Source organism: Idiotropiscis lumnitzeri, chromosome 7, assembly GCF_059441095.1.
Source record: "Idiotropiscis lumnitzeri isolate Australia: NSW breed Sydney's pygmy pipehorse chromosome 7, RoL_Ilum_1.0, whole genome shotgun sequence".
Taxonomy (NCBI): Eukaryota; Metazoa; Chordata; class Actinopteri; order Syngnathiformes; family Syngnathidae; genus Idiotropiscis; species Idiotropiscis lumnitzeri.
Window position 1 is genome coordinate 20,679,439 of NC_142397.1, and position 25,971 is coordinate 20,705,409.

At 42.2% G+C, this 25,971-nt stretch overlaps 1 protein-coding gene across 4 annotated transcripts in view; it reads left to right on the top strand.

Moving 5' to 3' along the window:
- The first annotated feature begins 4,774 nt into the window (after nucleotides 1-4,774).
- Nucleotides 4,775-25,971, top strand: part of LOC148333989 (RNA-binding protein Musashi homolog 2-like) — a 127,668-nt gene continuing 106,471 nt past the window's right edge. For all 4 annotated transcript variants that reach the window (XM_088300025.1, XM_088300027.1, XM_088300024.1 and 1 more), the window contains exons 1-5: nucleotides 4,775-4,970; nucleotides 5,653-5,693; nucleotides 5,824-5,905; nucleotides 6,143-6,227; nucleotides 15,122-15,163. In XM_088300025.1, the coding sequence (XP_088156151.1) occupies nucleotides 4,909-4,970; nucleotides 5,653-5,693; nucleotides 5,824-5,905; nucleotides 6,143-6,227; nucleotides 15,122-15,163 (312 nt within the window). In that variant the 5' untranslated portion in view covers nucleotides 4,775-4,908. The remainder of the gene's footprint in view (nucleotides 4,971-5,652; nucleotides 5,694-5,823; nucleotides 5,906-6,142; nucleotides 6,228-15,121; nucleotides 15,164-25,971) is intronic.

Genomic DNA, 25,971 nt, shown 5'->3' on the forward strand with positions numbered 1-25,971 from the left:
GCGTCGTCACGCCAGGTTTTCACAGTCTTTGTGGTAGGCCTGAATCTGCGCCTGAGAGGGGTGTACGCAGGTGCGAGCTGCAAGGACAGGTGGTCTGACTGGCCGAGAGGGGCGAGTGGGAGGGCTCTGTATGCGTGCTTGATGTTCGAGTACACATGGTCGAGAGTGTTGTCTCCCCTCGTTGGGCACTTGACATGCTGGTGAAACTCTGGGAGTACAGTCTTCAAATTGGCCTTATTAAAGTCTCCCGCTACAATGTGGACGCCATCAGGGTGCGCCCGCTGATGCTTATTGATGATGCACGCGAGTAGCGAGAGCGCCGTGCTAGTGCTAGCGTCGGGAGGGATGTAAACAGCTGTGACAATCACTACGGTTAGCTCCCTCGGGAGAAAATAAGGCCGGCATTTAACGGACATGAACTCGATGTCGGGGGAAGAGTGCTTCTCGACGATCGTGCTATCGCCGCACCAGTTCTCATGCACGTAAACACAGAGCCCCCCGCCCCTCCTCTTACCGGTGTCCCTCGTCCGATCCGCGCGATGTAGCGAGCGCCCGGCCAGCTGGATGCTAGCGTCGGGGACGTCTGCGTGCAGCCAGGTTTCCGTGACGACGATCACACTGCTATCGCGCACATAGCGGTTTCCCAGGATTTGTAATCCCAGGTCGTCGATTTTGTGGACCACGGATCTGGCGTTGTTGAGGTGCAGACTCGGTAGTGGCTGCCTATGGGGCTGCCGTCGCAGCCGTTGCAAGACACCGGACCTGCAGCCTCGCTTCTGCTTCCTCTCTCTGCGTCGCCTGCGCCGCCTCCCGGCCCCGATGACAAGCCACGGTGAGCCGGGCAGCCTCGCCAGTTCGTTCGGAATTTTGCGATCATAGCAAAATTCCTCTGTGATGGTTATTTCGCATCGATATCCAATGTTCACAATGTCCTGGCGGGTATATCGATGTTGTGCCTCAGTTGATGCCAATAAGAGCAAGCAAACACTAATAAAAAGTAAAAAGGAGCACTGTGAGGGGGAGCTGTTAGCCGCTGCGTCCATGCGCGCCGCCATCTTATGCTGTATTACCTTGAAAATATATTTATTATTGTTGCAAATTAAAGTAAAGAAAATCTATTTTCACCTTTCCTTGCCCTGTCAGCAGGAGGAATGGCTTGAATGAATTCTGCTGCTGGATTCACAAGATCATGGATGGAAATATATCCATTATCCCCAAAAATTATTTTCTGCTGTCGTTGTTGCAGTCACAAATATAGCATTTTCTGCACTTCTGACTTGCATTTAATTAGCCATAGGTCTTCAATCCTGTTCCTCGAGGGCCGGTGTCCTGCCTGTTTTCCAACTTTCCCTGCTGCAACACACTTGATTGAAATGATCAGGATCGTTATCTAGCTTCTGCAGAACTTGCTGATTATCACCGCTTCGCTTCCATCAACAGCGCTTGGCCTCAACGCCTCATCCGATGATTATGGAGGTTCAGGAGAATAACATGTACAAGCATGCTCTCAGCGTCATTGTTATTTTGATCAACTGATGACAATTTTTTTTTGTAGCTTTTAATCCTGAAGATTGTCTTCAAGCGTATTTCTCCATTTTTCAATTGCTCTGCATACCTATACCTTATAACTTTGTCTTAGCTAGGCAGCGTAACTTCCTTCAATGTAGGCTTATTCTACTCTATAGACATTACTGTCTGTGCTCTGATCCAAGGACCTGTTGACATCTGTTGGAGATTGCACATCATTACACGTCTTTGGTGAGGAATTAAATTCTGCCCTTGTATCTTGCATCTGTACTGCGTCTCCTCACGAGGGGCGCGGGGGGGTGCTGGAGCCTATCCCAGCTATTTTCGGGCAATAGGCGGGGTACACCCTGAACTGGTTGCCTGACAATCGCAAGGCACACAAAGAGGACCAACCATCCTCGTTCACACTCATGTCCAATCAACCTGCCATGCATGTTTTTGGAATCTGGGAGGAAACTGGAGTACCCGAAGGAAACCCACGCAGGCATGGGGAGAACGTGCAAACTCCACATAGGCCGGAGCTGGAATCGAAATCACGACCTCTGCACTGTGATTCCATCGTGCTAACCTGTCGTCCACTGTGCCGCCCCCTCTTGTACATCCATTGCATTAAAATAAATAAATAAATAAATAAAAGCTAAACAAAAAAGTAGCACTCAAGTTAAGCCATGGACGGCACTTAACGGTTGGTTTATAAAAATTAGTTAACACAAGGTTGAGAATGAATTTGTTCAAAGCAAATAAGATTTTAAATAAAATCGTAAAATGTATGAAGCCAATGGAGAGATGCCAGTACCCGGGTTATGTACTCTTGTTTTCGTGTACTGGTTAGCAGCCGAGTAGCACAGTTTTGGATCAATTGTAAGCAGGATAATAGGGCCTTACTCACCCCAACATACTGTCCCAAGTGCTAGAGTAGTTGAGGCATGCTGTCATATAAGTAGGTCAAATGCTTTAATAAAGGTTGACCGAAAAAACTTTCTGAGCTGGATAATGCTCTTCCCAATGACATCAATTATCTGTTTGTCAAGAAATGTTAACAGCCTTGAGGCATGCAAACAAATATTGGAAGGACCCAGTCTTATTTCACCAAAAGGACATGTAAATTTGACGTTCGTCTGCATAAAAATGGAAGATGCCGTGTTCTCCAAAAATGGAACCAAGGTGGAGCAAGTACAACGTAAATAAAATTGGTCCCGCAGTTATCGATCCGGGCGGCACGGTGGCCCGACTGGTTAACACGATGGCCTCACAATGCGGGTTTGATTTCAACTCCGGCCTTCCTGTGTGGAGTTTGCATGTTCTCCCCGTGCCTGTGTGGGTTTACTCTGGGTACTCCGGTTTCCTCCCACATTCCAAAAACATGTGTGGCAGATTTATTGGACACTCTAAATTGCCCTTAGGTATTAGTGTGATTGTGGAGGGTTGTTCGTCTATGTGTGCCCTGCAATTGGCTGGCAACCAGTTCAGGGTGTCCCCCGCTTACTGCCCGACGATAGCTGGGATAGGCTCAAGCACCCCTTGCGTCCCTAGTGAGGAGAAGCGGTACGGATAATGGATGGATGGATGGGTTGTCGGTCCACAAAAAAATATGGACTTGTATGAACCTGTCCGCGGTGGAAAAAAGGTTGCCGTCCACTGGGGTACACAACTTCAGGCAAATTCAGAAGCACTGTAAAGACATTGATACTTTGTATAAGGCAGGGAAGACCAATTCATTTTGCAATTTTAATGTTCATGTAATGTCTGCTCTATGTGCCAAGTTATTTTTTGCTGGTTGAAAATCAGCCTCAATGATGTTGACATTTTTTTCTTGAAGCTAGTATGCATGAATTTTCCCTAGACTGCTCTTCTACAACTACCTGGATAAAACAACATAATAGCACTAATTAGTGTAAGAGTGATGAATGTGAAAGCTGAATAACTTGATAACTACTTATTTTCAGCACATTGTGCCTAAATAACAGGTGCTGCATGTAGGTAGGTAAAACAATGACACAATGCAGTGGAACTTGATGTTCAAATTATAAGAGGACTTGGCCATTGCTGTGAGAACCCAGAAGGGCTTTTTTTTCTGGAACTGCAAAACAATGCAAGAGTTATATAACCATGCGATGCATTTTTTTGATGACAATAGAATCAGAGCTACACCAACCCACTGCACTATAATTCACTGTTTACAAGTGCAAAATGACACATTTAGAGGAGCAGAGCTTTTTGGTATATTGCTGAATTCAGGCACAATGTTCGAATGTCTATGGATTGTTTGTATATACACACACACACAGGCGGTCCTCGGGTTAGGCAGTACTCGACCTACCGACTTTACAATGCCCAAGTCTCGCGTGTGTATTACTTTGGTTTGAGCTTTGGGACATGAGAGTTGCAATTGAATCAGTGCATATGAAAAAAGGGAAATTAATAAATGCTGGAGATGTTTGCTTTTCTCTGACCATATGTGACATACAAAAGTTGGATTAAAATTAGATTGCCTTGTTCAAGCGCCATTCATTTGCAGTGTGAACATAGGACATTACGGTATGGGAGAAACATTCTAAAATCTTTTTTTCTGTTATTTTTTTTTCCAAACATAAAATTAATTTCATTCATTTCTTTACTTTACTTTAAAATGTAAAGTTTTCTGATCATGTGTTTAAATGTACATTATTTTTGTTTTTTATATAAGCTGTTTTTGTTTTCTCTGCTTCTGAATGCCGTTTCTGGTTTTGTTTGTAAAAGCATGTAGGTTTCTTTGCTTGCGTGAAGCACATTGAGTTGAATTATGTGTGGAATGTGCTATATAAAGAAAGCTGCCTTGCTTCGCCTAAAATGATTTTCATGAATTACATTTACCACTCTCCAAAATCGTTTTGTTTTCTTTTTTAAACAGTGGGCATTTATTCCCCAAACACATTCACACACCTCACAGGATTCACCCCAACCTTAACGAGTGGCAAATGTGTTTAGCACCTGTGCTAAGCAGACAGGATATTTAATTAAGCAAAATTCTCATAATAATAAAAGTGATCAAAATAATAAAACCACTATACTTGTATTTGTATTTTATTTTTATTGTTTGAATCACCTGACTCCCTTGACTCTGTTTTACAGTGTCGCTGCACTTGACTTTGTGAAAGGAGAAGCCCGCCCCCTTTGCACTCTTGCATGCGCTTAATAATCATTAAGAATGACTGTTGGTATTGGTGGTGGGCGGGTTCCCGAAAACGGAGTGGAAGAAGTAGAACCAGTGACTACAGAGGCGGGACCAACCTGATGTGATCCCACGTGTGACAGAGCGCTTCTCTGCCTCTAGTCAGCCTATCGAGTCAGTATTCCTGGTGTGTCCGTCAGTTGTAGTCCCTTCTTGTAGCGAGGTCAGATATGGAGGGAGACGGCAGCCAAGACACGTCTGCAAACCCGACCGAACTGCAACACGACCCAGGGTAAGCTTACTCGACCAATACTAACTCAATACGTCTCGCTAATGTCACACGATATTTATAAAATTGCTAATTGCACAGATACGCTTTAGTCGGAAACTTTCACCGTGTCGACGCACGGACACCTTTTTGTGCGCAGTCGCTATTTGATGAGAACAACCTCGCGCCGTCCCGCCGTGCAATAAAACAAACTTCCTAAATAAATAAATAAATACAAATAAAATAATAATAATAATAATAATCTGCTACTTCTATGCCATCAATCTGACTGTCGATGAGCAATCAAGACATTTAACAAATATGAAGTTGAACAAGGTCATCATGTCATCCCCATTACCGAACTAGAAACGGATTCGGATTGTGATTGAGCAAACGAACAAACGCTGGAAACACTTTGAATTGTGGTTGTCTCCTTACAGGTAATTAATTGGTAACTACCTATGCCATTCAAATGGTTTTACCGCACAAATAACATTTGCCACGGAGCTGGAGATATTTATGAGGAATTCGGGATGAAGTCTCGCTAACAGCTGGCACTCGACTGCTCATCTGTGGCTCTCTCGCTGGCGGCACTTGCTTCTATTTTCGACTGCAGTTTTTTACTTTACATAGTCAACTGCGCACTCATATTTACTTAGTCATGGCTGACGTGAGACATGTATTGACTTCTCTTTCTCCTCGATAGGAAAATGTTTATCGGTGGCCTCAGCTGGCAAACCTCACCTGGTAAGGCAACGCTCACAACCGGCCAGTCCCCCCATTTGACCCCTATATTAAAAACAAGGGCAGTAAATAATATATAATCTACACGTTCAGCCATTTATGATGACCAATTGTATCTTTGTTTCTCCCCCAGACAGCCTTAAAGATTATTTTAATACATTTGGTGAAATAAGAGAATGTATGGTAATGAGAGACCCAACGACGAAACGCTCCAGGTAAAAAACAAAAACAAAAACAAAAAATATGCACATTCTCTCACACACGTACTGTTATATATTTTTAAATGGCTAACTTGTACTAATAATTATAAGCAGACGAAGAAAGTTGTTTGTAATGTGTGGTGCAATAACAAACAATTACATGATGAACAATCATAGCCTACATATGTTAAATTGCTCTGAAAACAAATAGCGCATAAAAATATAATCATATGTGGTTTTATTTTGTAATAGGGGCTTTGGCTTCGTCACTTTTGCAGATTCTACCAGCGTCGATAACGTCTTGGCACAGCCGCATCATGAGCTTGACTCTAAAATGGTATGTCCACCTCTTTATTTTTTGTTGCATGATTAGACATCGACATGTTTTTCATTCTTGATATGCAAATATCTACTAAACGTACATAGAAATTATTTAAATGACCTCAACAAAAGATTACTTCTGTGGTAGAGTGTGAACTCTCATTGCAATCATACAGTATAACAAATGAACCTATACAGTGCTATTGTGTGTATATATATATATATATTTATATATATATATAGATATATATATATATATATATATATATATAGATATATATATATTTATATTTAAAAATGGGACCTTTTCAGTGCTGTTCTGAATGCGACCTAGATTAATCTATTATTCAGATTTAGTATAATCTCTATATAAGAATACACTGATGATGACGACCGGGCATCTTGGACGTAATTGGCATAGAAACATCCAAGCATACAAACATAGATTAATTCCATTTGATCCTGTAATATTGAAGAGTTTACAAACGACTAATGGTATTATATATTTTTACCTAGCCTGTAGTACAATCAAGTATAGCATCTATAGAGATGCTAATAAACTAATGGTGATGATTTTATTATATTATTGTGTCATTTGTTGCTCTATAATTCATCTAGCAAATTGTCTGAGAGTGATTTCATTGTTATTTTTGAGTTGGGTGTGCTAAGTTTAGTTATAGTGGTCCAAATGTTTTTTGTCACATTCATTCATTATATTTTTGCACATCCTTTGGCAATTAGTTGAACAAATTAGCTCCTCAGGTGTATCAAGCATTATTTTGTTTGAATATGAGCATTTCATGAAGTCCACTTGATTAAAATGTTTTCTGATGCATGCGGTGAGAGTAATACTGAATGAATGGTGATTACCGTATTTTCAGGACCATAGGGCACACTTGAAAGTCCCAAATCTTCCCCAAAACCTACAAGGCACCTTATAATGTGACACGCCTATTATATGGACTAAACATCGCTCCCGACCAGCGATCCATTATCCCATCGAGGAGTTCAGAGTGCATGTTAGCACACCCTGCTGGTCAAAGTCTGAGTTAATACATTATGGGACTATGGTGTTTGGGTGATGGTGTAGGAGAAAGCTGGACAAAAGGGCAGCTGTCCACAATTTCGTAGTCGGTCTTGTCATTCATGTTATTGCAAGCAAGAAACGTCCCAAGTTTAGACAACAGACTGCAAAAATATAAAAGCCCAAAGCACAACACGCACATCTCTTTAAACAGCCATGTGATTGGCTGAGAATGCATGGCTCCCAAGAAGCCATTGCTGTCATTGGCTGAGGCTGAGTGGCTCCCAAGAAGCCATTGCTCTAATCTTTTTGTGTTATTTTTATTTCTTTTGGGGATATAAATGGCAAGACAGATACATGTTTTGTGTTAATCTTATTCCTTTGTTTCATAGTTTGCTTGTATGCTGAGTTTGTTTGGTTTTGATTTGAAACCGTGACTCTAAGGAGTGTGGTGACCAGTGTAGTCCCTCGCCTGACGTGGTCTAGTAGGCACGTTGCTATGACATCTCTCATTGGTTACAGCCAATGCTAGTGACAGTCATACCTGTTGGTTCCATGACTTCGCTCATTGGTTGGTGACGATCCCTCCTACTGTGTTCCGTCTCGGCTGCTCGGGTATGAACACTGGTAAACTCGCATGCATGAGCTAGATTGGTGAGCTGGCTTGCACCTTGTTGTCTCCCGTGCTTAGTACATGTATTAAATACAGAAATAGCACCCTCAAATGGTGTCGGGCCCATTGATCCTGCGTGTCTTATGATTGAAAAAATGTATTTGTTTATTTTAGAAATGCAATGCATTAATAAAATGCTTTCATTATGGAGCATGTTGTTATTGCTGCAATGAAGTAACACTGACAGGTATTACTAATATTAGACCCTTCTTATTCATGGCCAGAGGTGCCACCAGGAATTTGGGGCTCATGTTGAATATTGCCATTTTTAGAGCCCCTGTCAGGCATGGGTCTTTAGAATTGTCAATGAGGTCTTAATCTGTTGCACCATATTTCCATTTTACACTGATATGAACTTATTTTATTCTTTATATGAGTACAGTGTGAGTTCTTTGACCCTCATTGATGCTCAACAAAAATATCTCATCTCATCTGAGTACCCATACAGTATTCGGCTTGCAGCCGCAACAGCTTCCATGCTGATGAGATTTTGCACTTTATCGTTCGGTCCCTTTTCATCCAGAAGAACATTTGTGAGGTCAAAGGTCACCGACGATGCATTGACTGATGGTCGAATTTGAGTCACTGGTGCATCCTATATAAATTAGATTAATAGGAGAATAAATTGTGAGATGAAAAATAATACGGAATCGGGTATATAAAAACACATCACGTCGCTGTTCTGCAAGGTAAGGGTGGTCGTGTGTGTGTGTGAGAGTTTAGAATGGAGATGGCTCTTGGAAAGAAACTGTTTCTCAGTCTATTAGTCCTTGATTTGATGCACCTGTAGCGCCTGCCAGAGGGCATCAGGTCGAACATGTGTGAGTTTGGGTGGATATTGTCTTTGACGATATTGAGAGCCCTGCTGAGGCACCGGGCAGTGTAGATGTCCGACAGTAAGGGGAGAGGGCAGCCAATAATCCTTTGCGCTGTTTTGACCGTCCTCTGAAGCCTCACTCTGTCCGGCTCAGTGCAGCCGCTGTACCAGGTGGAGACACAGTACGTCAGCAGGCTCTCGATGGACGTGTGGTAGAAGGCCAGCAGCAGCTTCCTGTCCAGGTTGAATTTCCTGAGGACTCTCAGGAAGTGCAGACGCTGGTGGACCTTCTTTACCACTGCTGTGGTGTTGTGTGTCCAAGAAAGGTCATCAGAGATTTGTACTCCCAGGAACTTGAATGTGTGGACCCTCTCTACACACACGCCTTCGATGCAGAGGGGGGGCGGCACCGTCTTGTTCCTCCTGAAGTCGATGACGATCTCCTTTGTTTTTGCAATATTGAGTTGCAGTCTGTTGTCCTCGTACCAAGCCGCCAGTCTCTGGACCTCCTCTCTGTAGGCTGTCTCGTCACCTTCCAAGATCAGACGGACCACTGTCGTATCGTCAGCCAACTTGACGATGGTATTGTTACCGTGGGCCGGGCTGCAGTCGTAGGTGTAGAGGGCGTAGGGCTGGGCAATATGACCTAAAATCAATATCGCGATAAATTGGGCAATTTTACCTCGATAACGATAAATGCACGATAAATTCCCCCTGAGGACCAAAATCAAAATAAATCTATCTTTAACTATGTGCTAGGCTATCGCGTCCACCTCTGAGACGGTCTCTTGTATGGTGTTGCCTCCGTTATGGGCTGTTGTCACTTGTCCAACCTTGCTTCTCACTTTGAACTTTTAGCATAAGCTCCAAGTCAACAGCATGGTTGTGTTGTGGGTGGTGAAAAAGAAAAGGTTGGACGCGCCGTTTCAGGTGCTTACGACGCACTTTGTAGTTCATGTTCTTTTGCTCAGACATCGTCTTTATGGAACCCAAAACATTTCCAAACAACAGATGTCAAATTTCTTTTCGGGACAAGCGCGACAGCAACAATTTCAACGAACGTTACTTCGTCTGCAGCCGTGTCAGCCGCTTCAGGATTTGAATCGCCAGCTACGAACGCGTCTTCTGTTTACATTCTTCTACAGCGCATGAGTCACGTGACTACAAGCGCTGTAGCCGTCTTAAAGAGGCATGAACATCGCCGCAGACAGAAAAGACTTTTCTTTTTCTTTTTTTTTTTTTTTAGACACGGAATTTACCGACATGGCCAAAATTATGTCGTCATTGTAATACATTTCGGTAACGGTAAATTTCCGGTTTATCGCCCAGCCCTAAAAGGGCTTTTAGGAGAGGGCTCAGCACGCATCCTTGAGGGGAACCGGTGCTCAGCGTACGGGTGGAGGACGTGTAGGCGCCGAGCAACACAGTCTGGGGTCCTTAATCCAGATGCGTGTGAGGGCAGGGAGGCCGAGAATGTCCAGTTTGGCGACGAGGATGTCCGGGATGATTGTGTTGAATTTGGGCTTGAGTAACTTTCACCTCTTCACGTTCGCTCAGGATTGTTAAAGTGGGCTATTGGGGAGAATCAGCGATGACGTGTTGTGGGTTTCCATCATTTTAATAAGGTTCTACTTGTTTGATTATGTTGTTTGTTGTAAAATTCAGTGTTGGTAATAAGGCCATTTAAACTAACCGCGTTAGATTTTGGGTTTTTTTCATTAAAGGAGGACAAGATCCAAGATAGTCCATGTTTCACGAACAAGATCAGTTTATATATTTTTGGGAAAGTAAAATTAGTTATCATTTTCTTTTTTATCCATTCATTTTGGAGAACTTGGGAAATGAGCGACAACTTAAAAAACGCCTACTTTTAATGAGGAATATGGCCGCGACCCCCTCCGCTCTCCCCATGGCCATGCCACCTTTAGGGCACTAGAAGCATCAGGACTGAATACTCCGATGCTCACAAAGTTCAGGGCCACTTCACCTCCAATGACCCTCAGAGCGTGTGGAAAGACAATAAGTGCATCACAAACTACAACACCAGGGATGCACAATGCCCATAAGACCCCTCCATACCAGATGCTCTTAACCAGTTCTTGACCCGCTTTGAGGAACCCAATAGCAACACCCCCCCACATTAGACTCATACCACCCCCCGATGACATGGCCCTCAACTCATTACCAACATACGCAAGGCGAACCCAATCAAAGGATTAACTAACGAAAATATGCAGGCGCTGACATTATCGCAGGATGCGCCCACCAGCAGACTGAGGTGCTAACAAACATTTTCAAAATCTTGCTCTTTTGTCTAGACTAATGTCTCTCCCAATCTGCCTAACGACTGCCTCCATCATCCATGCACCCAAGAGCTCCACAGTGACAGGTCTGTCATGTGACAATGACTGTCAGCCAGTAACCCTCACTCTGCTTGTCATGAAGTATTTTAACAAGCTGTGACGGTCCATTTCAAAAACTCTGTGAATGTCTCTTCGGACCCTCCTAGGGGGGATGGCATCTCATCACTGCTCCACACAGCCGTCACCCTCCTGGAAAGCAGGTTCTCCTAGGTCAGCCTTTCTTTCTTGGATTTCTCCGCTGCCTTACACAACACAGAACCCGATGCAACAGCTTTACATTGCCGAGTCCACCAATTGGGAACAGGGCATTGGAATTCCTGACCAACAGACCACAGACTGTCAGTTGTCTCTTTACGCATCATTCTCAGCACTGGCACTAGCAAGGCAGTGTGCTGAAATATTTCCTGTTCACACCACTGACTAGGGATGTCCCGATCTGATCACATGATTGGAACTCATTTGATCGAAAATTGCAGCAAAAAGTTTGATATTCTTCATTTTCTGAAATTTTATAGGTCAAAGTGACCAAATAACCAAAAGCTATGAATATTGTGCCAAATGGAGCAGGAATAGATGAATTTTATATTGCACCATGTTCTGTTTTTCTTTTTTTTTTTGAGTGTTAAAGCAGTCAGAGTAGCGGAAAGAGTCACACTCACACACACACACACACATCTCTGACTCCTTGCTGGAGCAGACCTTAAATTGTGGTTGGAGCACACAAACTATGTGAAATCACTCAGGGTAAGCCAAAATATACTTCTAAAAGTTTGCCCATCCTATCACAACAACAATGGGTTGAAACTTTTGGGGGCCCTAAGCAAAGTTTCCTTTGTGGTTCCACAAACTGATCCGCCACACCAATTGTGCCGCTATTGATGACTCTAAACCTCATCATGTTAATGTGACTGGAGCAATCTCTTCATTTATACTTTTTGTCATTGCATTGGAGCCTTTATAATCAGCTACCACTGTACAAGTCAAGTCAGGACTACACCCCAGAAAATTTGACATTTTCCTGTCTCCTAATGATTTTAATTTGGTCCAGTTAAGTTAAGTCAGTGCTTCTCAATTAGTTTCTGTTACGCCCCCCCCCCCTACCAAGAAGAAAACAATTCGCGCCCCCCACCACCACCCACTCTCCGCCGCAACTATAAATAATAGCATTTTCGTTGCATAACAAACCTACACCGTAGAGTTAATACGGGCTGCGCACAATAAGCAATGAGAGCGCCACTGTCAACTACTGGACTGGATGTGCAATTACACTTTATTGAACTACAGTGGAAAAAAAGCATGTTACCCTGATTCACACGCGCCCCCCTCAGCATCGCACCGTGCCCCCCAACGGTGGGCCGCCCCACTATTACGTCCGCAACCCAAGTTAATATTTATTATTGAAATGAATGCTATGTATCAATGCGTTCAAATTACTTTATCAATATGTTTGAACAACATTGCCCCATCAAAATAACCACATACTCTTAATTTTTTGCCACAGGCTCTCTTGCATCAAAAATACCATTCTCGTATGGCACAAAACTGCTGAACAAGAAACCAATATAAAGTGCAAACATTTATTTTGTGTTTTTGGTGTATATCATATCATTCCAAATCCACAAAAAATTCCGAGCACTACTTACTGTTTTTTCCTGACTATAAGCCGGACGAGATCTTTTCTGAACCCCCACCCCCCCCCCCCCCCCCCAAAAAAAAAAAAAAACGATATACAAGCTCATCAGACTATAAGCGCTTTCTATGTTGAAAAAAAAATTTTGTTTACTGCATGTACAGAATGATTTTGTACTGTGAATGTACATAAAGGTACTTAAATAAATTGTCACAACAGTATCTTTTAACATGGCAACTACTTTGCTAATTAAAACAGAACAGACCCAAGAGAAAAAAATATTAAGATTTATTTCGTGTATTCTCTGAACTATAGAGTGCCCCTTATTCTGTCCTCAGTGTGTGTCTGAACACAAATTGACAGATAGCAAACAATCTTCAAGAGAAACACAGGTTACAGGTGCGTGGCTGGAGGGTGCGTCTCTCCAGCCAGTGACGACATGACCCACGAAGTTCTGGAGGGAAACGCCCCCACTCCAGCTCTACAAAGCAAAACATAAACATGACATGGACGAGACAAAAATGGAACTATGACATTAATGCTGCTCTTTTATTTGTTCTTAAAGTCATTGGTTTTAGATCATGAATGTTATTGTATTGTAAGTATGAATATATTATTGCTGTTACATGCTTGTCAAAAAAAAAAAAAAGGAATTAAAATATAATTGGTGTCAATAGGTGAAACCAAACATTGGTGTAAATCATAGGCTTCGTGCAGACAGACATTCAGTCCCAATATTGCCACTTCCCGACCAAGCACTCAAACTGATTACAGTCTTATGTCTTATAAAATTGTTTGATTGAATTGATTGAAGATTATCCTTATTGTGTGATGTGTGCTAAGAGTGGATTTGTTCCAATAATAGTGTGCAGAACGAGTTGGTGCCAATAATCTTAATATTATACATGTTCAGTATTTAGTGTGTGGGGAAAGCAGACTACCCTCAAGACAATGTGACGCGGACGGAATGTAGCCAATCAAAGCATTATTTGAATAAAAGTGGGTTCCCCAGATGGCAGAAAGTATTTTACAAAGCAAGTGTTTTCTTGCTGATATCGCCATCTAAAAACACAACCGCTTCCAGTCCTCTTGAAGCTCACTCGCTTTTTGCTTAATACTAGCAATACAAGTAACATGAGTCAACTCATATAACACAAGTCTCAAAACATAACACCAGCTGAAGCCAGTGAGTAAGTTTTGTAAAAGCTGTTTCCGATTGTACACTTACCTACTGTGTATCGAATCATGCTGGGTGTTTTATGAAAAAATGTGCAAAACACACATGACTTTGGAGGGTTCTGTTACAGGGTAAAGGACACAATTAATAACAATATGTCTTTATGCAAGGACAATGCAATGCTAAATTGAGCATCTGTTTTTGGCTAAAATCTGATAAAGGATTACATAGACATTGCATATTTCAAAAAGAAAAGACAAATTCTCAAAAATCCAAATGGTGCATTACCAGATGCACTATACTTGATGTTGCTCTCACCTTGCTCATCTTTTATTAATCCATGTGCAAAAGGAAGACTGCTTTTAGAAGACAATGGATTAGTCAGTAGTGACTGCTTTTCCATGTTTTGATTTCAGATTTGGGGTACATTTTGATAAGATCCAGGGGAAAAAAAGCATTTGGGCAATTTGCTACACTTCTGTGATGATCTGCCAATGAAGCCTAAACATTAAACACGCTGTCAATAAACATGCCTCATTTTTCTACACCACTGGTCTTCACAAGAGTTGCGGGTGAATTTATTTAATTATTTTTGACCATTTTCATCATATATTATATATTATTATACACATACTATATATATATATATATATATATATATATATATATATATATATATATATATATATATATATATATATATATATATATATATATATATATATATATATATATATATATACACACACACACACCCGCACACCCCCACACCCCCACACACACACGCACACACACTACTAGGCGGCAGGGTGGCTGACTGGTTAGCACAATGGCCTCACAGTGAGAGAGAGAGAGACAGCATCTGCCGTGGGTTCAATCCCGGCCCCGGCCATCCTGTGTGGAGTTTGCGTGTTCTCCCGTGGGTTCCCTCCGGGTAATCCGGTTTCCTGCCACATTCCAAAAACATGCATGGCAGGTTGATTGGACACTCTAAATTGCCCCTAGGTATTAGTGTGAGCGCAGATGGTTGCTCGTTTATGTGTGCCCTGCGATTGGATGGACAACAATTCAGGGTGTACCCACCCTGCCTACTGCCCGAAGATAGCTGAGATAGGCTCCACCACTGCCCGCGACCCTTGTGAGGAGAAGCGGTACAGATGATGGATGGATATACACTACTATATGTCTGTAGTAATGTTTGTGGTTCTCTGTCTTCCCTCCTTCAGATTGACCCAAAAGTTGCCTTTCCTAGACGTACTCAGCCCAAGGTAAGGTGACTTCCACTTGAAGTGTTATATATAGTCCCATATGAAGCTGTCGCTGCTAGATTACATGGGATAATGTAATGGTAATTTTAAATGGCGTGTTTGGAGGCAGTGAATATGAATGGCTGTTGTCCATCCAGCGTTGCAGTTTTATTTTTATATGCATTGAACATACAGTAGATTACAATTCTAAGACTTTTCTTAAATCATAGCTTTTTCATTAATTATAATTTCAATTGAGTTTTATTTGAACTATAGGGGGCAGTAGTGTGGAGATGCAGGGGATATGAACATGGTTGGATTTTCCCTTAAGGGATCATAATCAGTCCAAGTTAGAATGAAATTATAGACTATTTCTCGCCAGAGTACCAATGTGCTCACGCCATCACACCCCATCCAGTGGCGCCAAAGTGCACAGGCACACTGCAAGGATGCTAGTCGCATCGAAAGTTTATTTATTTCCTTTTTAATGCATTTGGGTAAACATTCTGAGTTGGGTCACATGTCATTATCCCATTTATTGGTCAAAAATTCTATCAAAGTTTCTTAAAGGCAATTGCGTTAATACAGTTGTAGAGATTATTGTGGACTTCCTGACCCAGTGTTTTGGTTTTATTCCCCTATGGTGTCATTTGGGAATACTGTACTGCATTCTAATTTAAGCATAATTTTAATTTGAGACCTGCACTGTGCAGCCTCGTGCACTGCCATGCTTCGTGTTAAGCAATGGACAAACATGCATGCTTCACTGATCACAGGACTCGTACTTCAAGCCATTCATTGTCAGTGCCCAAGTAGCATATAGCAACCAGCAGGATTGACCAAGACATAGGGTGGTGCTGTCAGACCACCACTATCCTCTCATGGAGTGACACTAATGAGGAAAACAGTTGAACAAATGAAAAGCCCACTCCCGTTTTTTTCATGGGAAACCCTATCTTTCTGCAATCTTATTCTTTCTGCTTGAGAGAAGACATAACCTCTGCCCCGGTGCTTGTTTCACCCACACACATCATCTGCTGCTTCAGAATGAGCCCGAAGGCAGAGCAGTTTAAGGGCTTCTACACACCAATCTGATATTGGCAGTTGGTGCTGTCTGCTTGTTGTAGAACACACCGTGGTCCGACTTCACCGAGGATAACTTGAAGTAGGGCTGGGCGATATGACCTTAAATCAATATCGCGAAAAATTAAGCAATTTTATCTTGATAACGATAAATGCACAATAAATTTCCGACCGTGGACCAAACTCAAAATAAATGCAGGAAATGCATATTAACAGTTTTTTTATTGACCAACACATTACTTTCAATGAAAAATAAAAGTACCGTATTTTTACGGCCATAAGACGCGCTGCATCAAAGGGCGCAACACCAGTTGAGGGTGATATTTCCGTATTTAATGCATATACTAAGCGCGCCGCACTACAAGGCGCGAGCTCGCCCTGGCTCAGCTGAGCTAGCTCATCAGCTCACCCTGGCTCAGCTGAGCTAGTTCATCAGCTCGCGCGAGCTGTAGCCAGCTCACCAGTACTCGGTCCCTTACAGCTCACCAGGACTCAATCCCTTAAGGGATTGCTGCCAGAGGTATCACCCCAAGTCAATAACAGATATCCTGAAACTTTAAGGAATCACTGCCAATAACAATAAGAGGAGTTATGGCAATACGTCTACTAGACAACGTCAGGGGAGGGACTTCACTGGTCACCACACTCCTTAGAGTCACGGTTTCAAATCAAAACCAAAAAAACTCAGCATACAAGCAAACAATGAAACAAAGAAATAAGATTAACACAAAACATGTATCTCTCATGCCATCTATATACCAAAAGACATAAAAATAACACGAAAAGATTATAGCAATGGCTTCTTGGGAGCCACTCAGCCTTAGCCAATTACAGCAATGGCTTCTTGGGAGCCACTCAGACTCAGCCAATCACATGGCTGTTTAGAGAGATGTGCATGGCTGTTTAGAGAGATGTGCATGGCTGTTTAGAGAGATGTGCATGTTGTGCTTTGGGCTTTTTGCAGTCTGTTGTCTAAACCTGGGATGTTTCTTGCTTGCAATAACATAAATGATAAGACAGACTACAACATTGTGGACAGCTGCCCTTTTGTCCAGCTTTCTCTTACACCATCACCCAAACACGTAATGTATAAGTCACGGTCAATTAGAAGCATAGATGACTCAGACTTTGACCAGCAGGGTGTGCTAACATGCACTCCGAACAGCCCAATGAGTAAAAGGGTTGATGGTCGAGAGTGATGCTCAGTCCATATAATGGGCGCGTCGCTTTACATGGCGCCTCGTTTGTTTTGGGGCAGATTTGGGACTTTAAAGTGCGCCCTATGGTCCGCAAAATACGGTACAAAAATCATTTGATTAAACATTCCAAATAGCTTGCTTTGCATGACTTGAACAATGTCACAAAGAACAGCAGAAAAAGGGTACCTCTCACAAAATCTTTTCTGCAAATAGATTGCACCAAGGAGCTGTAAATGCCATGTGCAAAGGCCTAGATTTGTGTGAAGGTCTCTTGTAAACAATATAAATAATGCCATGTGCAAAAGAGCTAGTGTGGTCGGCAAATAAGATGCTAAATAAAATGGGAAAAAGCCTATGCAAATAAACAAGTGTGCATCATCGGGAAAATGTGCCGTCTCGAGTACTCTGGTGCGCAGCCGCCACTTGTTGTTTATGTAATGCACAGTCAGGCTCAAACAGGGATTCATGTTGCGACTCGACCACAAGTTGGATGTGGATGCAAAATGCTTGACATGGGAAGTACGGTTTGCGACAAATATTTTCGTACCTCATGTCGGCTACTTTCATGAGGCGTTTAAATCCTGTGCGCTCCACTGTAACTAGAGGAGCTAAATCTTTAGCTATGTGCTGGGCTATCGCGTCCACCTCTTAGACGTTCTCTCGTATGGTGTCGCCTCCATTATGGGCTGTTGTCACTGGTCGAACCTTGCTTCTCCCTTTGAACTTTCAGCACAGCAAGGTTGTCTTGTGGCTGGTGAAAAAGAAAAGGTTGGACGCGCTGTTTTGGGAGCTTACGACGCACTTTGTCGTTCGTGTTCTTTTGCTCAAACATCGTCTTCATGGAAACCAAAATATTTCCAAACAACAGATTTCTTTTTGGGACAAGCGCAACAGGAACAACTTCAACTAATGTTACTTCGTCTTCAGTCGTGTCAGCCGCTTCTGAATTTGAATCGCCAGCTACAACCGCGTGGTCAGTTTTCTTTCTTGTTCAGATGAGTGGAGTCACGTGACTACACGCGCTGTAGCCATCCGTCTTAAAGGGACATAAACATAGCCGCAGACAGAAAATACTTCTTTTTTTTTTAAACACAGAATTTACCGACATGGGCAAAATGATGTCGGTCATTGTATTAAATTTCGGTAACGGTAAATTTTCGGTTTATCGTCCAGCCCTAACTTGAAGTCCAGTATACTCCCAGAGAAGAGTCCACCATCCTTGCAAGTCGGAGGAAAATCTCATGAAACCTTATTTCAGAATCAAAGTCAGGAATTCTTTAATTACCTCTCCCTGATTTGTTTTTGTGATTTTTTTTTTTGTCACACTTACATGTTTCCGTCTATCAGATTTAAATATTTCTCAACAACAACACAAGTAAACACAAACTGCAGTTTTTAAATTGAGGCTATCATAAACAGAGACCAAACACACGTCCCCATAATGCCTCCATAGACATGACTGACAGCTGCTTGTTTCGCCTCCCCGATGGACGTGCGGCGATGGACAGAACCTTGACGGAAATGCATTGATGGCCAGTGGCAGACTTGTAATGGCTAATGTGACATCTCGCCCGGTCCAAGACACCGATTGATATTATTTTGTAGTCTGACTGCGCAACCGTGATGAACTACAAATAAGTCGTGTAGTCTGAGAAGGCAATTAGATGGCACAGAACCCTTTTTCGATGATTGGTAAAAACAATTTTTATAACCCCGCTGTTGGGTAACATGACTGAAAGACAAAGACAAAGAGTTGGTGCTCGCAATCAGGTTACCCATCAGATAGCTATTTTGTTAATCTGAAAACTTTCAAATTTCTTTGGAGGAAGTACTTTAATTTCTGGGCTAAAAACATTGTTGGACTCAGTTGAATTTATACACTCCAATGGCCGAGTCCGCGACAAGTCAAATGCCAAGGAGTCTGAGTCAACAAAAAAACCTGTCGAGTCAATTATTACAGACCTGTTACTTGGCTTACCTTGGTCTGATCTACGCATTTGTTTAAAGATCTTAAACAATCAATTGGGGAGACCTTTTTTTTTTGCAAGAAATTTAGAATTTTATAAGGTGGCAAATACTTTCATGGCACTGTATATCACACATACATACAGCTATTTCTCTTTCAAAACTTACTTTAGCAGTATGAAATATTGCTAATTCTCTTCAGAACTGGTATGAAAGGCAACAAACTTTCCCCTGTAAATATTAAAGCAGTTTTCATATTTCAAAACATATCACCCAATTGTTTGTAATTCTCTATTTTATACATCAATAGAGCACTTCACTAAAACTGTAATTTGGTACATCATAATAGGAAAGAATTAAAATTTTTTAAAAAGAGCAAAGCTTAGCCCACAATGCATCACATCAGTCGATATTCCCCCACGGAGATCAATTGTTTTGAGCCTTCTTGCACCTCTGCCGGGGTGGTACTCCTTCCACAAGTGACCAAGTGCAGACAACACCCGTGCCGATTGCAACTTTGTAACAAATACCAGAATGAGTGAAAATTAAGTCCCTTTGCTTTGTTTAAATGTGCCCACGAGCTTCTGGGTTGAAATGAGGACATGACTACCGTCGCTGATGCTATGGAAGTGTATTACTTCAAATGCATGCACAGAAGGTAGGTAGGAGTTGGCATCAGGGCCGGCTTGTTTCAGTGTGTATCGCTTTTCCGGCCTGAGGTGCCGATGTTAAAGCTGACACCTGATTGGAGTGTTGAGGCCCTAAAGCCCTCTTTGATGATGGGGATATTGAGGCCAGGAGGACTGCAGGTATTGATCATTTGAAAAGAAGTGGGTTGTTATCAGTGGGTGGTAAAGATGGACTTATGTTTTTAGTGCCACATATGTTTCATTGTATTTTCCAGAGTAAGCACACTACGCATTAATAGCTAACTGGTATTTGCAGTGTAATCTGGAGCTACATTCTCTTCTAGAAGTATTGGAACCGCCAATTCCATTCCTTTGATTGGAGACTGAAGACATTATGGTTTGACATCAAAAGCTACTATAAATATGGCCTTGTTCAGACTGCGGGCCGAAATCCAATTTTTATCCTGTCCAGATTGAAACTGGATGTCTCATTTGTGGTCTGAACGGTCACAAAGCACATGAAATCCAATTTTGCGAACAGATTGAAACCATATTCAGTAGGTAGTTTCATAGCGCATTTAGACAAGATGCGTCCCAGTCTGAATATCTCCAAACACGCCGATCGGTCCTCTCCACGGGACAGAAGTCCCAATGCGGCAGACCAGACAGCTCCAATCGAAGTGCGGCGTGATAAAAATTGGAGTACACTGAAGAAATTGAAAACATCAGTCCCTGGACGGAGGCGGAAGCACATTGCCTTCTCTGCCTGTAGGGCAGTAAAGTAAAGCTTAAGGGTGTTTATGCATTGTTTTTGTTTATTTTTGATGCCGCTGTTGCAATTGTAACGTCAAACACTACACATGCTGGATGACATCAGGTGCTCAATATTGTGGCACTTTGCTAGGACAGTCAGCCTTAGAAATCCAATTTGAGGAGGAAGCTGATTGGAATCAGATAGTCTGCTGTTTGATCGTGTCAAGGTTCGCCGGTCCGCGAGGAGGGGCAGGACCCAAAATGCGAGGAAGCAGGGAAAAGGGGTAACTTAAAGGGAATTTATTAACTCAATCAAACAAAGACAAACAACGTGGCAGGGTGCAAAAAATAACAAAGGCAAACTAAAACGTGACTAAAACTGGATCAAGGACGAGGAACAAAGATAGTGACAAATACTGAGGGACATGAACGTGAACGAGAGCATGAACGAGATCGGGGAGCGGCCGTGACAGTCCTTAATGGCGCAATGCACCGACAATGGAAAACCACCTGTCCATCCAAAAAAGAATACAACAGACTGTGCACCACTTTTTATAGAATTTTTAAAATAAAAGACGACTTGAAAATGGGTCTTAAATATGACAGCACACCTTTGACCAAAACCAGGTTTCTTGGGCAAGAGTTGCACAACAGCATGTTTAAAATATTGGGGGACTACACCAGAAGACAGACTGGAGATGAAAATGGCCAAACCGGTTCAACTACTTGGGAGAATCTCTCGATTCAAAGAAATGAGGGGGAACAGAGTTATAATGGAAGCCGGAAGATTTAATCTGGTGAGCCACATCCTCTAAAAACCTTAGGGAAACAGTTTCAAAGGAATTTAACACCACCGAACAATGAACATTGACACAGGAGTCAAATGTTCCTCAGTTTGAACATAATATATCTTGTCTTTGGGGTGTATTCAGCTGAATAGTGGTTGAAAATGATTTTCAAATCATTATATTCTGTTTCATTTTACACAATGTCCTAACTTCATTGGATTTGGGATTTGATTTATAGATTATAAAAGAACCAAATTGTGCTTTAATACTGCTCAATTGTTAATGACAATGCAGGATTTATCACTCTCATGTAGCTTAATAAACTCAAAATGAAAGCTAGCACCATTCAGTAACAAACAAATGGTAATGTTTTTTGTGAACGTTGCCAGCCCATTGGGCTCATACTGTCAGTGAGAGTAAGACATTAGTTCTGAGCATGCAGCTAGTGTGATAGACAGCCAAAAATTTGTTAACATTCACACACTAGCGCACCCATGCACCCACAGTCTGTCTCGCTTTCAGAAATGCAGCCTCACTCTTTCTCGAGCTGGCTATCTAGTAAGCTGCAGCCTTCCCTGCTGCATGATAGATCTGATGCTAAATTTAGAGTCAGTTTTTTCGGACAGTGAGGGATTTCTGAGCAGGCGGGAGAATGACGACTGGTAAGCGAGTAAGAAAGTAGCACAGCATGAAGAGTACTATGTGCCAACCCCTGTAAGAGCTTCTAGGCCCATTTTTGTTGTTTTCCTTTTGCGTCTTTTTTATGTGTGCAGCATACTTGCCAAGTGTATGTGCTAGCTGGAGGAAAACCTCTTTGTGAAACCTCAAGTGATGTGGATGTGATGTTGGGCTTTATATGGACACATATTCTAAGATTTATTTTTTTTTTTTACTGTAACCTGCAAGTGTTAGAGGTGCCATGATGCAACACACCTGATTAAAATGATGAGATAATCAGCAAGGTCTGCAGAGCTTGATAACGATCCTGATCATTTAAATCAGTTGTGTTGCAGCAGAGGGAGATGGAAAACAGGCAAGACACCGGCCCTCGAGGAACAGGATTGAAGACCCCTGATCTCTGCTGCTCGACAACAGTATGAACCTTGTAGATAGCGTGCTCATTAAGCTTCCCACAACTCTGAATTGACTTTGTCATCTAAAAAGCTTACTTCTGTAGTGCTGTACCTATATCGATTTAACCCATCCGAGACAAGAGGATTCAAATTCAGTAGGAGCTTTCTGGAAATTAATCTAACCTCCTTTGTAGGGGAAACAAGAGTACTAAATTGTACACTATTTTGTGGGAGCGGATGTTTGTCTTTGTGTGCCTTGGAATTGGCCGGCAACCAGTTCAGGGTGTGCCCCACCTACTGTCATGATCCGTTTCTGTCAAGCCTCATGTTTTTGTTGTTTTCTGCTCAGCTGACGTGGGGGCGTTCACTCCAGCACTTGTTTCCTGTCTTGTCGTCACGGCTGGAGAGACGCACCCACCTGCCACGCACCTGTTGCCCATCGATACCATGATTACCTTGCTATTTAAACGCGCCGCGCTGACGTCTCAGCGTCGGATTATTCCCTTGTGCTCATGTCCATGTTCCAAGTGTTTACTCTCGCCATTCTTGTTAACTGCTTTACGTGTTTCTCGACCTTGTTTCCGCCCATTGACTATGCACCCAGCCTTTGTCCTTCTCGGCCGTGTTTGCTCGCCAATTGGCTCATCTTACCCTTTGGTGGTAAGCGATTTTTGTTCGGTTTTTGTTCCTTGCCTTTTGCAAGTGTTTTCTGTTTTCCGCTTAGTTTTTCTGGTGTGATTTTTCCACCAGCGATTTATGTTCCACTTTCGGTACCGTGTAATTGTTTGTATAGATCTGTTTTTGTATATAGATTTTGCTAATGGAGTCATAGATTCCTTGATCACGAATCTCTCTTCTCTGAGCCTGCGTTTTTAGAGTCCACTCCTGTTTTTACGGCACTGCAAAGCAAACCCAACACCTACTGCCCGAAGATAGCTGGGTCAGGCTCCAGCACGCCCGCGACCCTTATGAGGAAAAGCGTCTCAGATAATGGATGGATGGATATTTTCTTTCGATGCCAGGCTTAGCATTGTATTTTTACAAAGATACAGAAACCAAGGACCATAATAAAAAGTACAAGAACCCTGTTCAATATTAAACAACAAATATTCTTGCGTATAGAGTAAAACAGCAACGTTGATCAACTTAAGCTGAAAACATCTCCCTTTTAAATGTTAATTGAGAATTGTCTTGCGCCATGTCATTGAAATTTTACATTCTAACCTCCTATTTTTCACTTAATAGAATGTCCTCTTTTTAGTTCAGTGTTGTCCCTTAAAAGTAAAAACAAAATATCTGGTTACTTTGATTCTGGTTGTTTTGTACTTTAGTATTAATGTTTATCCGAGTACCCCGTTTGCTTTGTTGTTTTCTTTGAATTAAATCAAGTCCATCCTGCTTCCTAATTTTGGGTCCTTCTTCACACCAATTTTGTGACAGAATGGACTCAAGGGAAACAGGGTACGAAATACAAACAAAGACAACGACAACACCTGCACAAGACGCAAAGGGTTGGTGGGAGCTGATTGAATCTAATTTATATCCATCCATCCATCATCTGTACCGCTTCTCCTCACTAGAGTCGCGGGGGTGCTGGAGCCTATCCCAGCTATCTTCGAGCAGTAGGCGGGGGACACCCTGAACTGGTTGCCAGCCAATTGCAGGGCACACAGAGACGAACAACCATCCGCACTCACACTCATACCTAGGGGCAATTTCGAGTGTTCAATTGGCCTGCCATGCATGTTTTTGGAATGTGGGAGGAAACCGGAGTACCCAGAGGAAACCCACACAAGCACGGGGAGAACATGCAAACTCCACACAGGATGGCCGGAGCCAGGGTTGAACCCACGCCCGATGCTGTCCCTCACTGTGAGGCCATCGTGCTAACCAGTTGGCCACCGTGCCGCCTCTAATTTATATATTTTATTAAATTATTGTTGTATTGCACTGGAGAGGGGAGCTCTCTAATCTCGTTGCACACTGTACAATGACAATAAAGGGATTTCTGATTCTGGTCAACACAAGGGATTGCGTAAACGTGCACAGGTGTTCACAATAAACTACCGAGACACACGAAGACAAGGAAAACCTGAAACCAAATACTAAACCAAAATTAACCAAAACATCATGACAGTGCCTTTCTTTTTTTTTTTTTTGCTTGGATGGAGGAACTTCCAACTTTTCTGATGTAGCTTTAGCTCTTTAAGCTCTTTATTTAGGTAAACTTATGTAATTGAAGTTGGAAATGATTCTCAACTTTAGTGCAGTACTGGTCATTTTATAACTTATTTCACGATTAAATCATTGAGGGAAGCGATTGCACCCAGATTTCTTGTGCATAACTGACTTTTATAGCTACATTCATTAACAGTCAAGACAGATTTAGTCTTCATGTAATATTACAATAAATTCCAAATCTTGCATAGGAGTAAATTCAGATAGCCCCTCTTAATGTTGGAGCATAATTATTGCATTCCTTGGCAAGTTCATCAAGAAATGTGTTTAAGGCTCCATAAAAAAAATATGCATATATTACACCATAATTAAAGCGCTTTGTTGCAGCTTCAGCTGTTGTGAAATGCGCTATATAAATAAAGTTGTATTATATTGTATCATATAGACTTTCTTGTGAGTTACTGATAGTGTATTGGCACACTCGCCTGACGTGTGTAAGGGCAGTGTGGTATCGGGTCCCACCTCGTGACGGTTTGTGTGTGTGTTTGTGTGCGTCTCTGAATGCGTGTGCGTGGGGTGTGTGGGGGGTGTGTGGGGGTGAGTGTGTGAATGTGTGGGGGGGGGGCGTGTGTGGGTGTGTGTGTGTGTGAGACTGGCTGCTGACCAGTTCAGGGTGTAGTTTTGCTTGAAGACAGCTGGGATAGGCTCCAGCACCACTTGCGACCCTGTACAGGATAAGCGGTGTTGATGACAATACTTTGTGATGTGCTCTTGTTCCTCAAGGGCATATCCTTTACATAAACTGATGTGCTGTAAATGATTGCGAGGTTTAAAAATTCAGCCTGTTTTGACAGAAAATGTGCTGTGGAGTGGAACTGTTGTTTGACGTCTCAATGTTGTTCTCAGGCAAAATAATTAACTCATCATTTAGTAAATAAAGAAGATGAATGAGCCGGTTGCGGTTAATGTACTCATGTGACCTTGTGTTGTGTGAGAAACAGTGTACACTGAAACGCAAGATATTTTCTGCCTTCACACTGTCATTATTTACTAGTAGAAAAAAAAGTAGATTTAAAAAAAGTTAATTGTGGGTTGGCAGCAAACTTGGGGTCATGATCTGTCTTTGTGGTTTTTGGTTTAGTATTTAGTTTCATGCTTTTT